This window comes from Bemisia tabaci, chromosome 3 (genome assembly GCF_918797505.1).
Source record: "Bemisia tabaci chromosome 3, PGI_BMITA_v3".
NCBI lineage: Eukaryota > Metazoa > Arthropoda > Insecta > Hemiptera > Aleyrodidae > Bemisia > Bemisia tabaci.
This window is the reverse complement of record NC_092795.1, coordinates 8,509,221-8,527,784: the sequence shown is the minus strand read 5'-3', so window position 1 is coordinate 8,527,784 and position 18,564 is coordinate 8,509,221. Positions and strand designations below refer to the sequence as shown.

Below are 18,564 nucleotides of genomic sequence, written 5' to 3'. Positions count from 1 at the left end.
CAAGTATTTCTCAGAATGGCAAAAAGTGCACTAATGCGCCTTGTTCTCCAAGCCCCTCTATTAGTCTTGGGCCAACAAAGAGTGGTTATAATGTAACCAACGAGTAAGCTGATAACTGCATAAAACGTAAACCATATAAGCACTTCTGAACATAATGTGACCACAAAATTCATTAAAATTAAGCATCAGGAAAAAACGTGACAGCGAACTCGAAAAACGCAACAAAAAATCACATTCCATGCTCCTTCATAGCGTGAAAAGGATTATTTTCTGTAGCCTGATTGTTGAAATTTTGTGTTTGTCGGGTAGATATAGATGATATAGGTTAAAAGGCAGTGTTATTAGTCCGCTGCGTCTTATTGCTGCTTTGTCATGCCTATGTCGGGTAGAACTTTCGACACGCTGAAGGCACCTCTTAAGTTTCTGACAGTACGTCATCCATTCCACCTGACAACGGCTAGATAAAGCAGCGATAAGACATAGCAGACCAATTACGCTCCGCCTATTAATCTATGTCATCTATGTCCACCCGACAAACACAAAATTTCAATTATCAGGCTGCAGGGTTGATCCAGGGACAAGTTCTGGTTCGAATCGTCCCTGGTTGATCTTCCTAGCTTTCCGTATCGGATTCCAACCTCAAAAGTTAATTCCTACTTAATATGAATACAATAGCTTTATTTGTAATAAATAATACTTAAGCTGGCTAAGGCATTAATATGAGGGAGAAAATTAAACTACAGTTTTGATCAATGAGCAACACCCTCAGCTAGTCTGAACTTCTCATTTGAAAAAGTAAATATTGATCATATCAACAAATTCTGTTCTTTAGATGTTTGCTAAAATTCAAATAAAGACATACTTAACAATCTTAACAGCCTTGATTTCACACATTATTTTAATTCAATACCAAAAACTGCGTTGAATACATAAAATATACACCGTCCGCTCCGCTTCGTTTGTTTACAAAGTCAACCATGTGCGAAAGCACTAAAGCAGTGCGATAGCGTGTTCGTGCTGCGCATGCGCTATGAACGCTATACGATTCATGAATGAACCATTCAAAACAAAACGGGCCAATTAGAGACCAGGAATTTGTCATCGCACGCATCGTAGTACTATGCGTAGTATTTTGTCGTAAGCGTTGCCAGATCAAATGAGCAAATGACGGTAAAAGCTTCCTAGACCGTGAAACATGAGGAACTGTCCGAAATATCAACAGGAATTTCGCAGCTTTTTCATTTTTCGCACTCTAATAGCAAAATTACGACAAAAATCATCCTTTTTCCGGTCATTCCATAGCTGACCTGGCAGGTTCTAAATATAATTTTGCTTCTATAGCAAATTAAGTGATGACTCAATCCACGCACTTTGGAAAAATTAAATGACCTCCCTGACACGGTGTAAAAAAAAACTGCTGTAATTTACTTGATCTTGCTTGAACGCGGTGCTAACGCGCTTGAATTCATAACTTTTAGCTATGCTGCCGTGCTCAGAAAGAACGCCGTATGAACATTCGAGAGTTGCCAAATCGCCCTGGATAAAACATGTATTTTCGGGAAGGATTACGCGCATTTTTCCTTGAAATTTTCAGATATTTTAGACAAAATTGCGAACAAATTGTCTGAAAAAAATTGGAGAAAAACATTCGAAATTTTCCCAGTAAATTAGGTCTTTATTGAAGGAAATGTGACAACGTCTGAAGGTTCATAAGGCGTTCTTCCTTAACACGGCAGGACGAATCAGAACGTTCGGCGCGCAGGGGCGGGGTGTGAGCGGAGTGCGAACGGCCGCACAAAGCAACACGGAACCGGATTGCAGCGTCCACACGTGGACTAATCCATTCTTATTTCCTTAAAAAATCAATATATGTAAAAAATGTAAAATATAGGCTCGAATCTGTTCGAGGTCCGATTACGCCTCTTCTATCTTTTGCCGTGATGCCTTGCAGCAACACCTTAGCAAACGGATCCAACTAAAGATGCTGAAGCGAGGGAAAGGATACGCGTTGGTGACGGCGCAGGGATACAACTATTCGTGCATGACGGATGTCTGTGTTGCATCTGCGAAATTGAAGGCGCGATGCCGCGAAGTTTGAACCCGCAATGCTCCGCTGTATGTTGCCAATGAGGTGTCGCTCAGATTCAACAGAATAGTTGAAAAGCGAGGCTCGCGAATACGTCTCTCCTATCTTCAGCTTTGATCTTTTTATTTCCTCTTTAATTTGAGGTCTAATTCTTTCTTTAGGATATAGTTGTAGACCTACATCTAAAGCATCTAAAGCGACTGCGAGTATTCCAGATTTTTACTGTTCGATTCATTCGATCTGGATTCTTCAGAATTGGATGTGCTTTAACTTTCTAAGTTAGTCACATCAACAAGCGCGTGTATTCCACGTGACACTTTTCGTACGTTAGTATGATCGTCCAGTTTTTTCTTTTTTTTCAATTTTTTTTGAAAGGTTTTTTTTTTGTCATTTGCTGTAAAATATGTAAACTAATCGGCACTATATAAGGTTTCTCAATATGCAGAAAAGTTGGTGAAATTTTCAGTTAGAGATTCCCTAAATTCTCCTGGTAAACATGCAATGGGCGAGAAAAATTTGGAAACATTGCGACATCTAGTTACGTTCTTTCGTGAAAGACTACGATTATGACTGAAGATCCTCACTTGAAATTTTCCGTGATTTTCGAACACCCTTCTCGTTTGCAAAATATAGTCTTTTCACCATTCTTTCAAATATAATTGAAAATTTCACAAAACGCGTTTTTTAACATGTTTTACTCTTGAAGATCGGCGAATATTTTCCTTCTAGAATTCCGAATATTTTTCTGAGACCAGAACTTGACATGGATAATCGAGCAATTCTTACAAGAGTACCTGTATAGGGAGAGTACCGACAGATCGGTTCATGGAGGGCTTAGGGCCCAAAAGTGCAGCCACCCTTCTAACCAACTTCTAACGCACAAAATTTCACTGCCAGTCTGCAGATTCCAATTCTAACCAAGATGGCCAAGAATGTACAGACTTGAGCGTTCTTCCGCGAAATTGAGTAAATTTATGCAAAAACTGAGTCAAACACGTGCTTAATAAAGGACGATTCGTAACAATAGTATCAGTAAATCGCTCTGGATAATTGAAATTCATAGGTTAACTGCCCTTTTGGGCCCTAACTTTATTCGCGGAGGCATCGGTGAAGGCCTGGTGGACTTTCGGAGTTTCAGATCTGTCGGTACTCTCCCTATACAGGTACTCTAATTCTTACCGCTTTTTGTTTGTATTTGATAGCTAGCTTCAGTCTCTCCAGAGTTTGCCTCTCTCCTGGTTCCCACGACTCTCCATCAGGATTATGATTAAGCATCACCTCCAGTTCATACGAGGTTCGCGCGTGGTCTAGCAAGGAGGTTGCAAATGTCTGACAAATACCTCTCATTTCCTGCGTACAAAAGAAAAACAAATATCATCACGAGTTTCTGCACCTCTGCAAAATAAGACGTAGCAACTTCATTAAAAAAGTGTTACTTGGATTACATTTTGCAATAAGGAACTACTATTTTCGACTCATTTTAGAATCAACATATCGACGGTGAAACTACCAGACCACGTATCTCGTTTGCGGTGTTTAAAAATCTCCACTCACATTTTATTTTTTTGAAGGAGATCAAATCAATATCATTCCTCACAATTTTCACAGATTTTTCTCCGCACAAAGAGGAAAAATCACGGAAGTTTTCACGAACTGACTTTGAGTAGTTTTATATTTAAAAAATAAAGTATGACAGGAAGTCTGCGACGTCGCAAACCGAGATACGTGGTTTGGTAGTTTCACCGTCGATATAGGTGCATTTTGCAAAACAGAACCAAGAGCATTCCAATGTCGCTAAGATTGTCCAACCATTTTTACCTTGCAAATATATTAAAATGATCACCTTAACAAGTACTAAAGTTAGTACTCCCTATAAACTATGAATTCACCACAAAAATTACCTTGGTGAATTTAATTTTTTGCATGATTCAGTAATTTTACTGCAAATAATATGAGTTGCACGATTCTACCAAATCGGAATGCTCTCGGTTCCATTTTGCAAAATGCAATCCATATATCGACGGTGAAACTACCAAACCACGTATCTCGTTTGCGGTGTTTAAAAATCTCCGCTCACATTTTATTTTTTTGAAGTAGACCAAATCAGTATCATTCCTTGAAATTTTCACAGAATTTTCTCCGCACGAAGAGGAAAAATCACGGAAATTTTCAAGACTGGACGTTAAGTAGCTTTTCATTTAAAAAATAAAGTATGACAGGAAGTCTGCGACGTCGCAAACCGAGATACGTGGTTTGGTAGTTTCACCGTCGATATGCCATTGGGTTCCCTATGCAGAAAGGTGCTTTTATGGAGGAGCCAGAGAAAGTGGTTCCTTACTGCAAAATGTAATCCAATTCCACCAGAATCAGCCTAACTGCAGTTCATTTAAGGTGATTCGTCAAGCTCAAGTGGCGTGGTCAAACTGGCATGCGATATATCGCATCGATTAGGTCAAAAATCTCCGCAGATTTGGAATTTATAGCCAAAAAAAGGACGATAACCCCTGCGCATGCGCCTACAGAATCATTCTAACCCAAAAATCGGCAAAATTCAGAGAAATGAAGGCAGAATTGTATTTGGAAAACAACCTCACATCCGATACAGAAATCGATATCTGAATCGAATGCGAGGTTTTTTTCCAAACACTATTCTATTCTTTCATTTCTCTGAATTTTGCCAATTTTTGGATTTAGAATGATTCTTTAGGCTCATGCGCAGGGGCTATCGTCCTTTTTTTTGGTTAAAAATTCAAAATCTGCGGAGATTTTTGACCTAATCGATGCGATATATCGCATGCCAGTTCAACCACGTCACTTGAGCTTGACGAATCACCTTAAGCCAATTTCCTCACATATCGACGGTGAAACTCCGAAACAACGTATCTCGTTTGCAGTCATTAAACATCTCCGCTCCCATTTTTCTCTTTCTTTCTTTTTTTTTTTGAAGAATATCAACATCATTCGAAGTCATTACTTGAAGTTTCGGCATAATATTCTTCACACGGAGAAGAAATATTACGGAAATTTTGAAGAATTGACAATGAGAAGTTTTCCATCTAAAAAACCGAATATGACAGGAAGTCTACGACGTCGCAAACCGAGATACGTGATTTGGAAGTTTCACCGTCGATATTTTATTTTCAACAGGAAAATTAATTTTATGTATTATATGGTCCCAGAAATTTCTGTAAATTGCCCCTGAAGAAAACCAAAAAATAAGTTACCAAATTTCAAGGTTGAATTTTGCTAAGTTCTCTAATGAAAAAGAAAAATTAAAATAAGAGAGAAAATCGAGCAGTAACTGATGTAATCAAGCTGACACTAGTTGATTTCGTCCAAATCTAGGCTTGCATTTGCGACGCACTTGCATTGTTAAAAATAGCACTCGGATGCAAACCAGTGGCGTGGCGTGAAATGCGATGTATCAATTGTTCTGCCATTTAAACCTATGGTAAAGAATCGATTATTAAGGTGTTCGCTGCGAACACCCTGTTTATCGATCCTTTCCCATGGGTTTAAATGGCAGAACAATCGATACATCGCAAAGCACGCCACGCCACTGATGCAAACCCTGAAGCATCCACCGCTTTATTAATCCTTCCCGGCAAAATAGTTCAACGAAACGAGTAACTGAAATTGTTATATCCTCCCACTCTCGTAAAGAGGGAAAGCGGTAATTTTAAATCAGGAACGGCAGTTGCTGAGAAAATAATTAACGACCACTTTTCAACCAATTGGATCGAGTCGATCTGCGCAGGAGGAGACCGGCCCACGCTGAATTCATTCCGAAAGTAATTATAGTTTCACGCCTCCGTAACACTCAACACTGTACTCCGATTGATAAATTCGGAAAGTATCTCTGTTGAGACATTTTATTTTTTCGAAAAAAGATAAGGAAACCTTTCCGCTTGAAATTTTTAAAGAACTTTTTTAGATTTACAAGAAAAAGTACGGACTTTTTTAAGGAACAACGTTCATGAGTTTCCCGATTAAGGAAAATGAATAACAGGAAACAGGAAACACATGGAACAACATGGACTGGAAAACAGGACGGCGGGCGGGCGGTCAGCACGCATGGCGCCTACAAACCTAAGTGGATACTTCAAGCAGTGTGAAATGCGTGAAGTATCCACTTAGGTTTGTAGGCGCCATGCGTGCTGACCGCCCGCCCGCCGTCCTGTTTTCCAGTCCATGTTGTTCCATGTGTTTCCTGTTTCCTGTTATTCATTTTCCGTAATCGGGAAACTCATGAACGTTGTTCCTTAAAAAAGTCCGTACTTTTTCTTGTAAATCTAAAAAAGTTCTTTAAAAAGAGCTTGATGCAAAAACGGCTTTTTTCGCCCCCCTCTGGAAGTTCTTCAGACTTTGTCTATTGATTACTCATACTTGAGCGCTTCTTTTCCCAAATTTTCAGACCCCCAACAAATTTTGGGGGGGGGGGGAGCTAGGGGGGGTGGAAGTCAAAACCTGTGAACCTCGATATCTCTTGAACGAAGAAAGATATCGAGGTCCGGTTTGGACGAAAAATCGTCTAAAATTGCATAATTTAAGATTCTAAAGGTCGAAATCCCGATATCACATTTTTAAGTCAACATATGTGCTTTTTACCAGTTTTTTGGTCTAGAAAATTTCTTTTAAGCGAAAAATTTACAAAGATCTCAATTTTCTATTTGAACCAAAACCAGTTTTTTAAATTGTTCGTCTTTTTCCGCATCCAACGAGTGGTCCATTAAGCTGGGGAACCAAACGGTTCCGGAGTTATGATCGATTGAAGTTTCCGCTCAACGCGCGCCGACCGATTTTCGCGCGCAAAAAAGTCGGATTTGACTGTTATTAGATCAGATTGAATGTTCAAACTGAGCAAAATGCTTTATTAGGGACTCTTAAGGGTCGCTGAGTTCAGAAATTACCGATACTTCCAAAAAATTCACGTTTTTAAAATTGAAGCTTCGGACAGGACCACTGAGCGGCCGGTCGGAGCTCAGTGGGTCTCTAAAATAGCGCTGCGGAGCTGTAATTTTAAAAATGTGATTTTTTTGGAGGTATCGGTAATTTCTGAACTTAGCGACCCTCGAGAGTTTATTCATTTTTGCAGTTTCTTTCGGCACAACTGCGGCTCATTGAGATTAATATCGATGAAATCGCTTGGAAAAGGTTTTACAAATATTTGTCACGTTTTAAAAATATAATAGTTTACAAATGAAGTAATAATTTCGTAAAAAAAAAATTAAAAAAAATAAAAAAAAGTACCTATACATATGTAAGGTATATTGTATATCGAATATTTTAAGGATAGAAATAGAACCATATATTCACCAATGACAATTTAAAAAGATGAATCAAATGGAGAAAGTAACATTTCATTTAGAAAATGAGCAACCATAACAACAATTCCATCTCTCTCAATTTCATGTTGTCAATAAAATTTTACATGCCGACTAAAATATAACGCTTGGACCAAGTCACTATTGCTTATTTTACGTTTGGGCGTAATCTACTGGACAAAAAAGGTGCGCGGACAAAAAATCGTTCACAAAATGTCCTGAAACCATAGCCGAGCTATAGGATTTCATATTGCCCGCATACCTAAGCCATAGGAACAATAAGATAGCGTGTAGCCGGACCATACAGGCTAAAAAAACTCTGTAATTTTTAACAGAGATGTTACTACATTAAAGGAAAACCAACCAGAATATATCTAATTTTTCGGTGAATGTTTTTAAACGAGTCACAGTGGTCTTGAGGCAAAAAAAAATGCTACAAAAATTTACCCAAAAACGGTTTGCAGGGCGTGAGTGCATGTTACGAGTGGACTTAAAATTGCGAAAAATCAAAATCTTGGCTGATCCTTATTTCGAGATATCGAGATTTGAAATTTTCATTGTAAATGCTTGTTTTTTACTGATTTTGATCAGATTTTATATTTATTCGTCCATTGAACTGGTGTTGATCCGTTCACGTTTCTATTTTTTGATCGATTCATGTCGATCGAATACATACCCTCTCCTTACATGCAGAGTTCTTATCGAACTCTTTTTTTAAGCTGAACAATTCGCCTTCTGCTGCGCCGGCAGCAATTGTTGTTACGAGTATGTTGTGCGTGGTGATTTTAACTCATTACATACTCAACTCTCTGAAGGCGTTTCATGTGCGCAAGTAGCGCAATCTGTCGATGAACGAACGAAGTAGGGATTGAGCTGTTCTCCAACAGGGTGCTCTACTTTCGCACATTAAACGCCTTCAAAGAGTCAAGTATGTAATGAACTGAGATCAGCACGCACAACATAATCGTAACAACAATTGCTGCGGACGCAGCTGAAGGCGAATTGAAAGCAACCGTATAATACTTGTTGAAAAGCATTTAAGCTCTTCTATTATATTGTTACCATTATAGAGTTGTATTTTATGGTCTTTTCACGGGGGATTCTCGAAAAAATTTTCATCATAAACTAAAAAAATGAATTAGTTAAAATGGAAAATAAACTATACCGCCCTAAAATTTTCAGTCATGACAGGATTCAATCCATTTTGAAGTTGACTTTTTAAAAAGAATCGAGAGCTACAAAGTCAGTATACAACATAGAGACAAGTCGTGAAGGGGGGGTGGCGGTGTCTTTTTGTAGTTAGCTTTACATATTAATTAAAAATGTAAAGTAATGCAAAAATGAATTACAGAGATAAGCTTCCTTGGGAAAGTTACAACTTACAATGCAATTCACGTGATCTTTTCAATCTTAGTTGATCCCCTGAATTTCATAAACACATTGAAAACTTGCAGAGTTAAAGTAAAGCAAGTATTACCAATAATTCTTCTAAATCATCTTAAAGTCCACGTCATGAGAAGACATGTATAGGAAAGTTTCGAATTCTTAGACGGAAATGACGTTTTTGGATATCGGTCGGAGCAAAGTTGTGGAAGTCTCCAAAGTAAACTTTTGAAGCACCGTGAACGGTACACGCACCATATATTTGGCCCCAGCAAACCGTTCTTGGGTAAATTTATGTCACATTTTTCTTTTGCTTCAAGAGGATTGTGTTGTTGGCACTTCTTCAGTCATGCGGAAAGTTTAGGCTAAACTTCCCGCCAAGACTGAAAATTTTAGTGCGGTATAGTTTATTTTCCATTTTAACTAATTCATTTTTTAGTTTATGATGAAAAATTTTTCGAGAATCCCCCGTGAGAAGACCATAAAATACAACTCTCTATTGGTAACAATATAATAAAAGAGCTAAAATGTTTTTCAACGTGTATTATACGGTTGTTTTCAATTCGCCTTCAGCTGCGTCCGCAGCAATTGTTGTTACGATTATGTTGTGCGTGCTGATCTCAGTTCATTACATACTTGACTCTTTGAAGGCGTTTAATGTGCGAAAGTAGAGCACCCTGTTGGAGAACAGCTCAATTCCTACTTCGTTCGTTCATCGACAGATTGCGCTACTTGCGCACATGAAACGCCTTCAGAGAGTTGAGTATGTAATGAGTTAAAATCACCACGCACAACATACTCGTAACAACAATTGCTGCCGGCGCAGCAGAAGGCGAATTGTTCAGTTTAAAAAAAGAGTTCGATAGGAACTCTGCATGTAAGGAGAGGGTATGTATTCGATCGACATAAATCGATCAAAAAATAGAAACGTGAACGGATCAACACCAGTTCAATGGACGAATAAATATAAAATCTGATCAAAATCAGTAAAAAACAAGAATTTACAATGAAAATTTCAAATATCGATATCTCGAAATAAGGATCAGCAAAGATTTTGATTTTTCGCAATTTTAAGTCCACTCGTAACATACACTCACCTCCTGCAAACCGTTTTTGGATAAATTTTGTAGCATTTTTTTTGCTTCAATACCACTGTCGAGAGAAGGTAAATCAAAGACAACTTCAAGACAAATTTTCGGTCAATTCTCATTCAGAAAAGTAAAGCACGGGTGGAAACTCGTAGTATAATATCAATTTCAGCCATAAACGCGATAAACTTCGATCTACTCCCGAGCATGCATGTTAAAAAGCTCTTCGTTTTCGTCGAGAGACGAAAGTTGAGAAAGATAAAAAGAAAAAAAGATAAAAAAGGAGATGAAAGATAATTTTGATGCATTCAATTACATTATATTCAGAGCGGAATTCCGCTTCCATCTTGCTGAGTCTGCGCAGCTCCCATGATAACTCGAAGGCGGTAAGGAGGGGATCCCTGGAAGAGAGGGCTATGAGGGATGGTGCGGTTAAAGCTCTGTACGCGTTGATCCGAGCTTGTGAATGTCGCAAAGAATCCTGCTCACTTGAAGTTACACATTCGTCGCAGCCACACCTGTTGGCAAAAGAGATAAAAACCAAGTGGTAGGACTATTCTGACATGCTAAGGAAGAACGCCGTAGAAGCCTTCAAGCGTTTGCCAAATTTCCTTTGATAAAGCACGAATTTCCTGGTAAACTTATGAATATTTTCCTTCCAACTGTTCAGATAATTTTTTTCGCAATTTCATCTAAAGTTCCTGAAAATTTTAGGGAAAAATATTCTTAATTTTCCTCAAAAATATACATTTTATCGTAGGAAATTTTGCAACTCTCGAATGTTCATATGGCGTTCTTCCTTAGCACGGCGCTATTCTGCCACGCTAAGGAAGAACGCCGAATGAGCATTAAGACGTTGCCTAACTTCTTCTGATAAAATACAAATTTGCAAAGAAACTTGCGGATATTTTTCTCCCATTTGGCAATAAGATTATCTCGGAATTGAATAAACAGTATCTGAAAATTTCAATGAAAAATATAAATACATTTCCTCAAAAATGAATGTTTAATAAGCGGTGATTTGACAACATTCGGATGTATATACGGCGTTCTTCCTTAGCACAGAAGTAATCAATGTAATTTTAAATTAAATTCTTAACATGAATGATTATCATTTAATAATCCATAACTTCTTGCGATCAGTGTCAACAAAATCTCAAACATGCGGTCGAACCATTCTATTCATTTAGTACCTAAAACCTGACAGGGTTTATGCTATGGTGTGCCACTCCTTTGTACCTATACTTTATTGCGAGATATTGGTTGATATACCATTTAAACCTATAGGAAAGGATGAAAAAACAGGATGTTCGCAACGAACACCTTAATAATCGATTCTCCACCATAGCTTCAAATGTTAAAACATCGATAATCGATAATCGATCATTCTCACTTCGCTACTGTTGGTGTTCAAAAATTGGTTGACGCTTTTGTCCGGCATTTTTGACCCCCCTTCTCCCTCGTAACGCGCATCCTTTACCATGTACAAACAAAATGGCTAAACACTCTTCCCACTCCCCCGACATAATGGAGATGTTGCATGTGTGAGGACTTTGCGATTTAACCGTTGATTCTTCGTAAAAGTTTGCGAGAAACACAATGGTGCCACTGGTTTTCTCTGAAATCAACTCCCAAACTCAGAAAAAGCTCTCAAAGTTGAGGCCAAAATGGAGGGGATATCTCACGCTATCCTGAGAGTCCACCTCTACATCGAGACAAACTCTCAATGCAAAGATAGGGAGCAAATACATTGACAGGGCTGCCACACCATTTGAGGACTCTAAAACTGAAAACACGGCATCCCTGCTAATGTATTTGCTCCCAATCTTTGCATGGAGAGTTTGTATTGATGTAGAGGTGGACTCTCAGGATAGCGTGGGATATCCCTCCCATTTTTGCCTCAACTTGAGAGCTTTTTCTAAGCCTGGGAGTTGATTTCTGAGAAAACCAGTGTCACCATCGTGTTTTTCGCGAACTTTTACAGAAGAATCAATAGTCAAATCGCAAATTCCTCACACATGCAACATCTCCATTCATGAACGGCCCCATATGGCATTAGCAAATCTTTTCTTTCCAGCTATCGCGTGGCAACGTAGGAAGATGAGCCCAGTTCAGTGATTAAATCTCCACCCTTTAATTACAGCCTGGTTCCACGTAACAAGTTTCTTCTGAAGCAAAAACAAAAGAAAACTTTCCGATGCGCCAACGTAGCAATTTACCACCCATCTGACTGTGTCCCATGTACGTGTGTGTACTCTTCACGGTTAAAAATGTTGCCCCCGAAGTGTCTGACAAGTCAAATTAAAATGCCTCCAATGTGAACGACCTCCGTTACACAGAGAAGAGTAACAAAGCATACGAATTACTTTTTTTTAAAAAAAATTATAGTTCTGAAAGTGAAGGACGCATGTTAAATATTGTGAGTTTTAACTGATATTCTCATTATTGGTGACTGTATACATGGGAAAGGATCGCGAGCGTGACGACTAACCTAACATCGTGTGGCACGGGGAGTGTGGCGCCTCGATCCAACAAAATTTTCAGGATTTCGTAATTGTTCATGTGAGCAGCCAATATGAGCGGTGTTATGTCCGGTGTAAATGTCGAAGAGCTCCTGTCAACAGCTTCCCAACTCTGAAAAATGATTTTTCAGATTCCGATATCAGATGCAGATACCAATAGAAGGTGAAACAATGATGGCTTACCTTCGACGAGTTGTGTCTTGATTGCAGCGTACCAACATTTTTGCTTCCATTTTATCTTTTTAAAGGGAAACTCTCATGTTTATTACTTTACAAAGAATATTCTCCATACTAAAATCTCTTTTTGGGACCAAGGCGCAAGGGATCATTTACTCTTTGATGAGTTTAGTCACATTCAGTTTTCACACGCACAAAAAAAAAAAAAAAAAAAAAAAAAAAAAAAAAAAAAAAAAAAAAGGAAAATCTTACCAAAAGTATGGTGAATTCTATCATGAGTCTGCTTAATTTTTGACACAATGATGATGTAGAATAGATATAACCAACATCTGGCAGCATTTACCATACTTTTGGTAAATTTGATTAGAGTTACGGTATTTGTTAACACCGAGTCTGTTGGTGATTACCATACATATATATCAGATATCACTATACCTCAAACCATACATTTTTTCTCACTGCCTAAGGTCATCTATTCAGGAGAGCTAGGTATATTTTGGCCTCCAGACCCCCCCCCCCCCCCCCCAAGTACGTTCACAAAAGTCGCCCCAGTTCTCAGGAACTGGTTTCGATTAATTTTTCATTTTAAAAACTAAAATATATTTGGAAGTTTGCAACGACGCAAACTAAGATAGTGCTTTCTTGTAACATCATTAATATTTATCTGCCGCAGAATCTGCTTAAAAACACCGACCAACATTGATGTATTATCACAGCAATAGGGACAAAATTTTTCATGTAAGTGTCAAAATAAAATAGATAAATGGTAAAAGCAAATTGATGGGCATAAATTGGGAGAAAAATACAAATACTTAATCTTCACCATAAACAAGTGGTGTTGATTCTCGGTGAATTAAGATACTTTGAACCAAATTCCATACTCACATAAGGCTGCCCAGGTTTGTGGATTTTTTCTTCCCATTCAAGTAGAATCTCCACAGCTTCAACGTACTCTTCCTTAATTGCGTGCAGAAGAGCATCCTAATACAAAAAAAAATTAAATAGTTAAATAATTATCTTGGAAAATAAGCATAATTTTTAGGGATCACTCCCTTAAAAGTATCTCGGCTAAAGGAGCAATTTGAATGCTTCAACTGCAAATTAAGCAATGAATGAGAGTGAAATGCAATCCACCATATGTTTTTTCCTCATCTCTTTCCTTCTCCAAACTAGAATCTATACGTGGGAAAACAGTATTAATGAAGATTTTAAATACAATTTAGCATTAATCCAACTTCCATTTTGCAGAACACAGATTTATCACTGCAGTTATTGCCAGCTAGTAGACGAAGGCTCTTTTTACTGCCGCATCGCCATTCTATTGGTCCATCTATTTATGTTAACGTATTTCATTGCATCAATTGAGGTAACTGTATTTCGTGGCTCCTCTGACGTAAGAGCGCTTCTCAATTTTCACATGAGCCCTGCTCTCCGTATTATTCTATGCTTTCCGGGGCTCGTGTAGAAATTGAAATACGCCCTTGCGTCAGAGAAGCGACGATTTGTGGTATCAACATAATGGAAAGATTGAAAAAATACTCTAGGGATTCCGAGCTAGTGATTAAAAAAACGCAGAAATGTACAATTCAATATGAACTCGTTAAAATGGAACATCAACAAACCTTGACTTCAATCCCAAGTTCGAGGAGGACTCTTATTAACTCTATATTTTCATTTTCGATCGCTGCGATGAGTGCTGACCTGTTCAGAGGATCAACGCAGTTGATGTTCAATAGTTCTGGGTGATCTTTGTGCTCAGCGATTATCCTGGAAGATGGAAACAATTACATTGAGAGTTATGACTAAATTACAGCGGAGATATGTACCTATCGCCAGGGAGTTCGCGTTAACTCTTTGAGAGGATTAATAAATTTGAAATGTAACATTCTCTGTGAAAAAAACAATTTCCATGAATTTTCGAGATAAAAAAGTTCTACTATTTTCATTGATATTTGATAAATGGGTCTCGGCTGCGATCAGTTAGTTGTCTTTTATGAAAAACTAGTGGTCTACTTGTACTTAGCAGGAAATGAACCAATCTATATCAGCTACTGCCAATAATTTAACCGGGCACTTTAATTTTTTATATGAAAACGGCTGTGCGGATTTTTGTGCAAATTTCAGTGAATTTTCTGCATAGTGCGAAGTAAATTCCTTAAAATTTTCAAAATAATCCGCACACATTTCTCCTTGGAAAAAATTGAATTGCCCAGTTTTAGCAATAGCTGACGTGGCTTGGTTTCTTCCTAAACGCGGTTCATTTGCTTCCTATGAAAAACTAGCGGTCTACCCGTGCTTCGCATACGTGGCGCCCAATTGCGCGTTTATCAGCGGAAATTCCGTGTCTACGATTGAATGAATGGTAGTTACGAAATTTCCGACTTTGGTGACGTACTTATGGGTACTGTACCATAACAACGAGTAAAATCATCCTCTCCGCATGAACGTAGCTAGTGACTTCAGTAGAGTTGCATACGTATTTTCAAACTGGTAATTTTCTCCGTTTGCTAGGTTGTGGAATGCTCAAACAAACTGAAAATCTCAAATGATTTGGAAGGAAGGGGGTAACTTAGTAATTTAGGGCTGGAAAATTCACGGATTTGATTGATCGAATCATGAGAATTCTGACCTTTTGACCGAGGCGATATCTCCCCTTTCGCTGAGCAAGAGGAACCTTTTCTCGATCTGGGTGAGGGCAACCTCGCCGCCGGTCGACTGCAAGGACTCTCGGGGATTTTTTAGGTTCTCCTTCGACCCCAGGAGGTCCTCCTTCGATTCCGTCGGCTTCATCCTGCCCCTCGCACCTGCATCAAAACCTCCAAAAATTCAAAAAAAAAAAAACAAGCAGTTCCAACGCCCAAGCGTTGAAGGGCGCTTCTTTGACAAAGCATATTACTACCAACTTATGTACCCGAAGGCTGACGAAGATGGAATTTGAAGAGGGATTCTTTATACGCAAAATCCTTCAAAGCTACAGATCGACCGCGAAGATCTGAAACTTCCCACAAGCACTTTGTGACAAGCGTAAGTTGGTGGTGAATGGAAACATAAAGGATCCACTGTAAATCAGACGACGGGAAAGAGCGGCGGAACCTCTAAAGCTGGTGCGTCAACGCGATCTAGCGGACAGCGGCGTCGCGACGCCGCGAGGTAGGGCGCGCAGGTCGCGGGGGAGCGGGGCCGCGTGAAGAGGAGTTCAGCCAGGGGGAAGGGAAGCGCGGGTCGCGGGGAAGAGAGGGACCGGCCGGCCGGCGGTGACATCGGCCATGGATGAAAATATAGGCAGCGCTAATGTCTCCGCTAACTGGAGTTGGGGGTCCTTATTCATTCTCATGGTCCATGACATAACCTTAAACCTTCCGCTCAATGCCGCAAACAGCTGACGTGTCGATGCTGCGCCAATAAAATGAACCAATCACAAAGTAGCACAGTAATACGTCACTAAAATGAAGAGATCACGTGACTGTTCGTAATATTTTCAAATCGATCTGAAAGTACTGCCTCGGATATAAGTATTTAAAGCATTAGGAGGCCCTAAAATACTTTAACCAGGTAATACGTTCGTGCGAGATTGTTATGCTTAAAAGCAAAACATTTCACGAAAACTTTTACGAATACCAGATGCAGAAAAAAATCAAATTTTCCCGGGTGTACCAGAATGGCGTCATTACCCATAAGGCAAAAGGGCATGTAGTATAGTACATGTTACATCGGGGGAGTCGAACGGTTGGAAAGGGCGCATCTGGTACCCAGAAGCGCCCAAAAAGGCACGCGTGGCGATGTGCGTTTGTGAGTTGGCAAAACAGTTTCTCCTCTATTTAAATCCATTACGATTATTACGTGGCTTTATTACTGACGTGGCTTGGTTTCTTCCTAAACGCGGTTCATTTGCTTCCTATGAAAAACTAGCGGTCTACCTATCCATCCCTATCGAAACTATTGACCCTTGAAGCTGGTGAGGGGGAGGGGGGACGGAGTCCCCTTAATAAGGTGCTAGGTCCCTAAATTGTGACTAATATTACGGGTTATCCATGTGAATATGTTAATTTTTTTGCTGACATTACGCATAACTATCGAAAAAAGGTGTACTGAAACTCAAAGTATTGCCGTCCAGTCAGTGTCCGTCGTACTTCATCGATGGTGCTAAATCGTAATAAATGACGATTTCTACAAAATAGAACCCACAATAATATTTGAAAAAACACTTAAAACAACACTGTGAAAATTATTTTGTACCGATAATTTTTCTGTGAATTACTCATAAAAACGTATCATTTAGAGAGAGGAGAGAGAGAGAGGGAGAAGTATGATCATAGACTTTTGCAAAAGTGTAAAATAAGGGACTCCTTGAGGATATTATCAATTTTGATAATTTTGAGGTTTGAATATTAAGTTTTTCGATGTGGCCTACATATCTGGATGACACAAATTATTTACTGGAGCCCTTTATTAATGTTACTCAAAAAGTGAGTTAGTATTAATCACTTGCACCCTTTACCATAACCCTTTACTACTTCTTTAAACTGCTCACAATGAAAAACAGTGAGAGTTTGAAAATGTTACGATCTTTTCACGGGTAAAATATGGTTTGACGTCCTAGTATTTTCCTCCTTCCAGAAGCGACATCATTTGCTGAGAATACGATGTTTTGGTTCATTTTCATAAAAAAACGCAAAGGTCATGAAATAACTAGGGATCTACGCCCCTGGCTTCTACGCGACCCAACCTCCGAAGGGTGCTTAGTGCCCTCCAAGGTCCACCTCGCGTGTTCGCGTGAGTTAAATTTCCAAAATCTGAATGAAACTGGCTCATTTAAAGACTATTATCTGTGGATATCTAGAAAAATCATAAAATCGACTCAGTGTAACACCAGAACAAACTGTCACAAAAATGAAGATTTAGGTTTGCTGGAAAGTCGGTGTTTCGTTTAATTTTTATGAAAAACGCTAAGGATATGGAATAAAATATAGAAGTACCCCGATTAAAAAATGCAAGAAGCAAGTTTACTAAAGGGGGTCAGAGGAGGATCGGAGGGAATTAGGGGGTCAAAATTGATAAGAACCATCTTTGAAAGGGATCTTTCATGACCTCAGACTATCTGAAATAATCCATGCATAATATGGGCATTCTGACCCAGGGTGATTGTCCCAGGGTATCATTCTGACTAAATGTTTTAATGAGTATGAAGGATAAGTGAATGGCTTGGAGGACAAGGCGCATAAGTGCGGTTTTTGCTATTTCGAGAAATTCGTGTATGAAGTTTCGAAATTACTCGGTTCTTCATGGTGGAGAAAAAAGTTCAAACTGCCTTTTTGATGAAATTGGAATTTGGAAGCAAATTTTTCACAGAATATGCATCAAGGCTAGTTCTACTTGAAATCATTAATATCTCAATTTTTAAGGAAACTACACTTATCCGCCTTGTGCTCTGAGCCCCTCAATTAAAATCTGAAAATCTATGTAGATCTTCAATCGGTTTTTTCCCCGTTGCGCTGAACAATGAATTTGAGTTTCCATCCCGAGGCACATTTTGCCGGACTCGATCGCAATTAATAGGTCTGAGGGATCTTACCTGGGAAAAAGCGTTATCCAAAAAATGGAGCACTACCCAAAACTGGGATGGAACGGATTACTCCATCGTGGCGAAAACGACAAGCAAGCACAGACTGTCCGGCTCGGGTGGCCCGCTCCGTCGGCCTAAGGATTCCTCCGCAAATCGAATTAGCCCAACATTCTGCCGTGATAGCGAAGAGAGCATTAACTGCATGCTGGGGTGAACCTCGAGACTCATATAAGCATGTTCTAATCATGGCTCATACAGAAATGCACTTACTGCTCTCTTCGATATCACGGCAGCATTAGTCGGAACATGCCCAATCCACGCTTGTCCAAGATCGACGCCTCGCCGCGCCGGCCGGCTGAAAACTTCGCACACCATCAGAAACGTATCCTCACTCTCATGCAGTTCCCATTCCTGTATTTTT

General features: G+C 39.2%; 1 protein-coding gene across 2 annotated transcripts in view; it reads right to left on the bottom strand.

Moving 5' to 3' along the window:
• The window catches only part of trp (transient receptor potential), a 61,262-nt gene extending 42,974 nt beyond the window's left edge, over positions 1–18,288 (bottom strand). For both annotated transcript variants that reach the window (XM_072297709.1, XM_019044380.2), the window contains exons 1-7: positions 18,153–18,288; positions 15,210–15,384; positions 14,203–14,347; positions 13,466–13,561; positions 12,373–12,515; positions 10,198–10,399; positions 3,266–3,436 (exon numbers count right to left, since the gene is read on the bottom strand). In XM_072297709.1, the coding sequence (XP_072153810.1) occupies positions 3,266–3,436; positions 10,198–10,399; positions 12,373–12,515; positions 13,466–13,561; positions 14,203–14,347; positions 15,210–15,370 (918 nt within the window). In that variant the 5' untranslated portion in view covers positions 15,371–15,384; positions 18,153–18,288. The remainder of the gene's footprint in view (positions 1–3,265; positions 3,437–10,197; positions 10,400–12,372; positions 12,516–13,465; positions 13,562–14,202; positions 14,348–15,209; positions 15,385–18,152) is intronic.
• Positions 18,289–18,564: the final 276 nt, after the last annotated feature.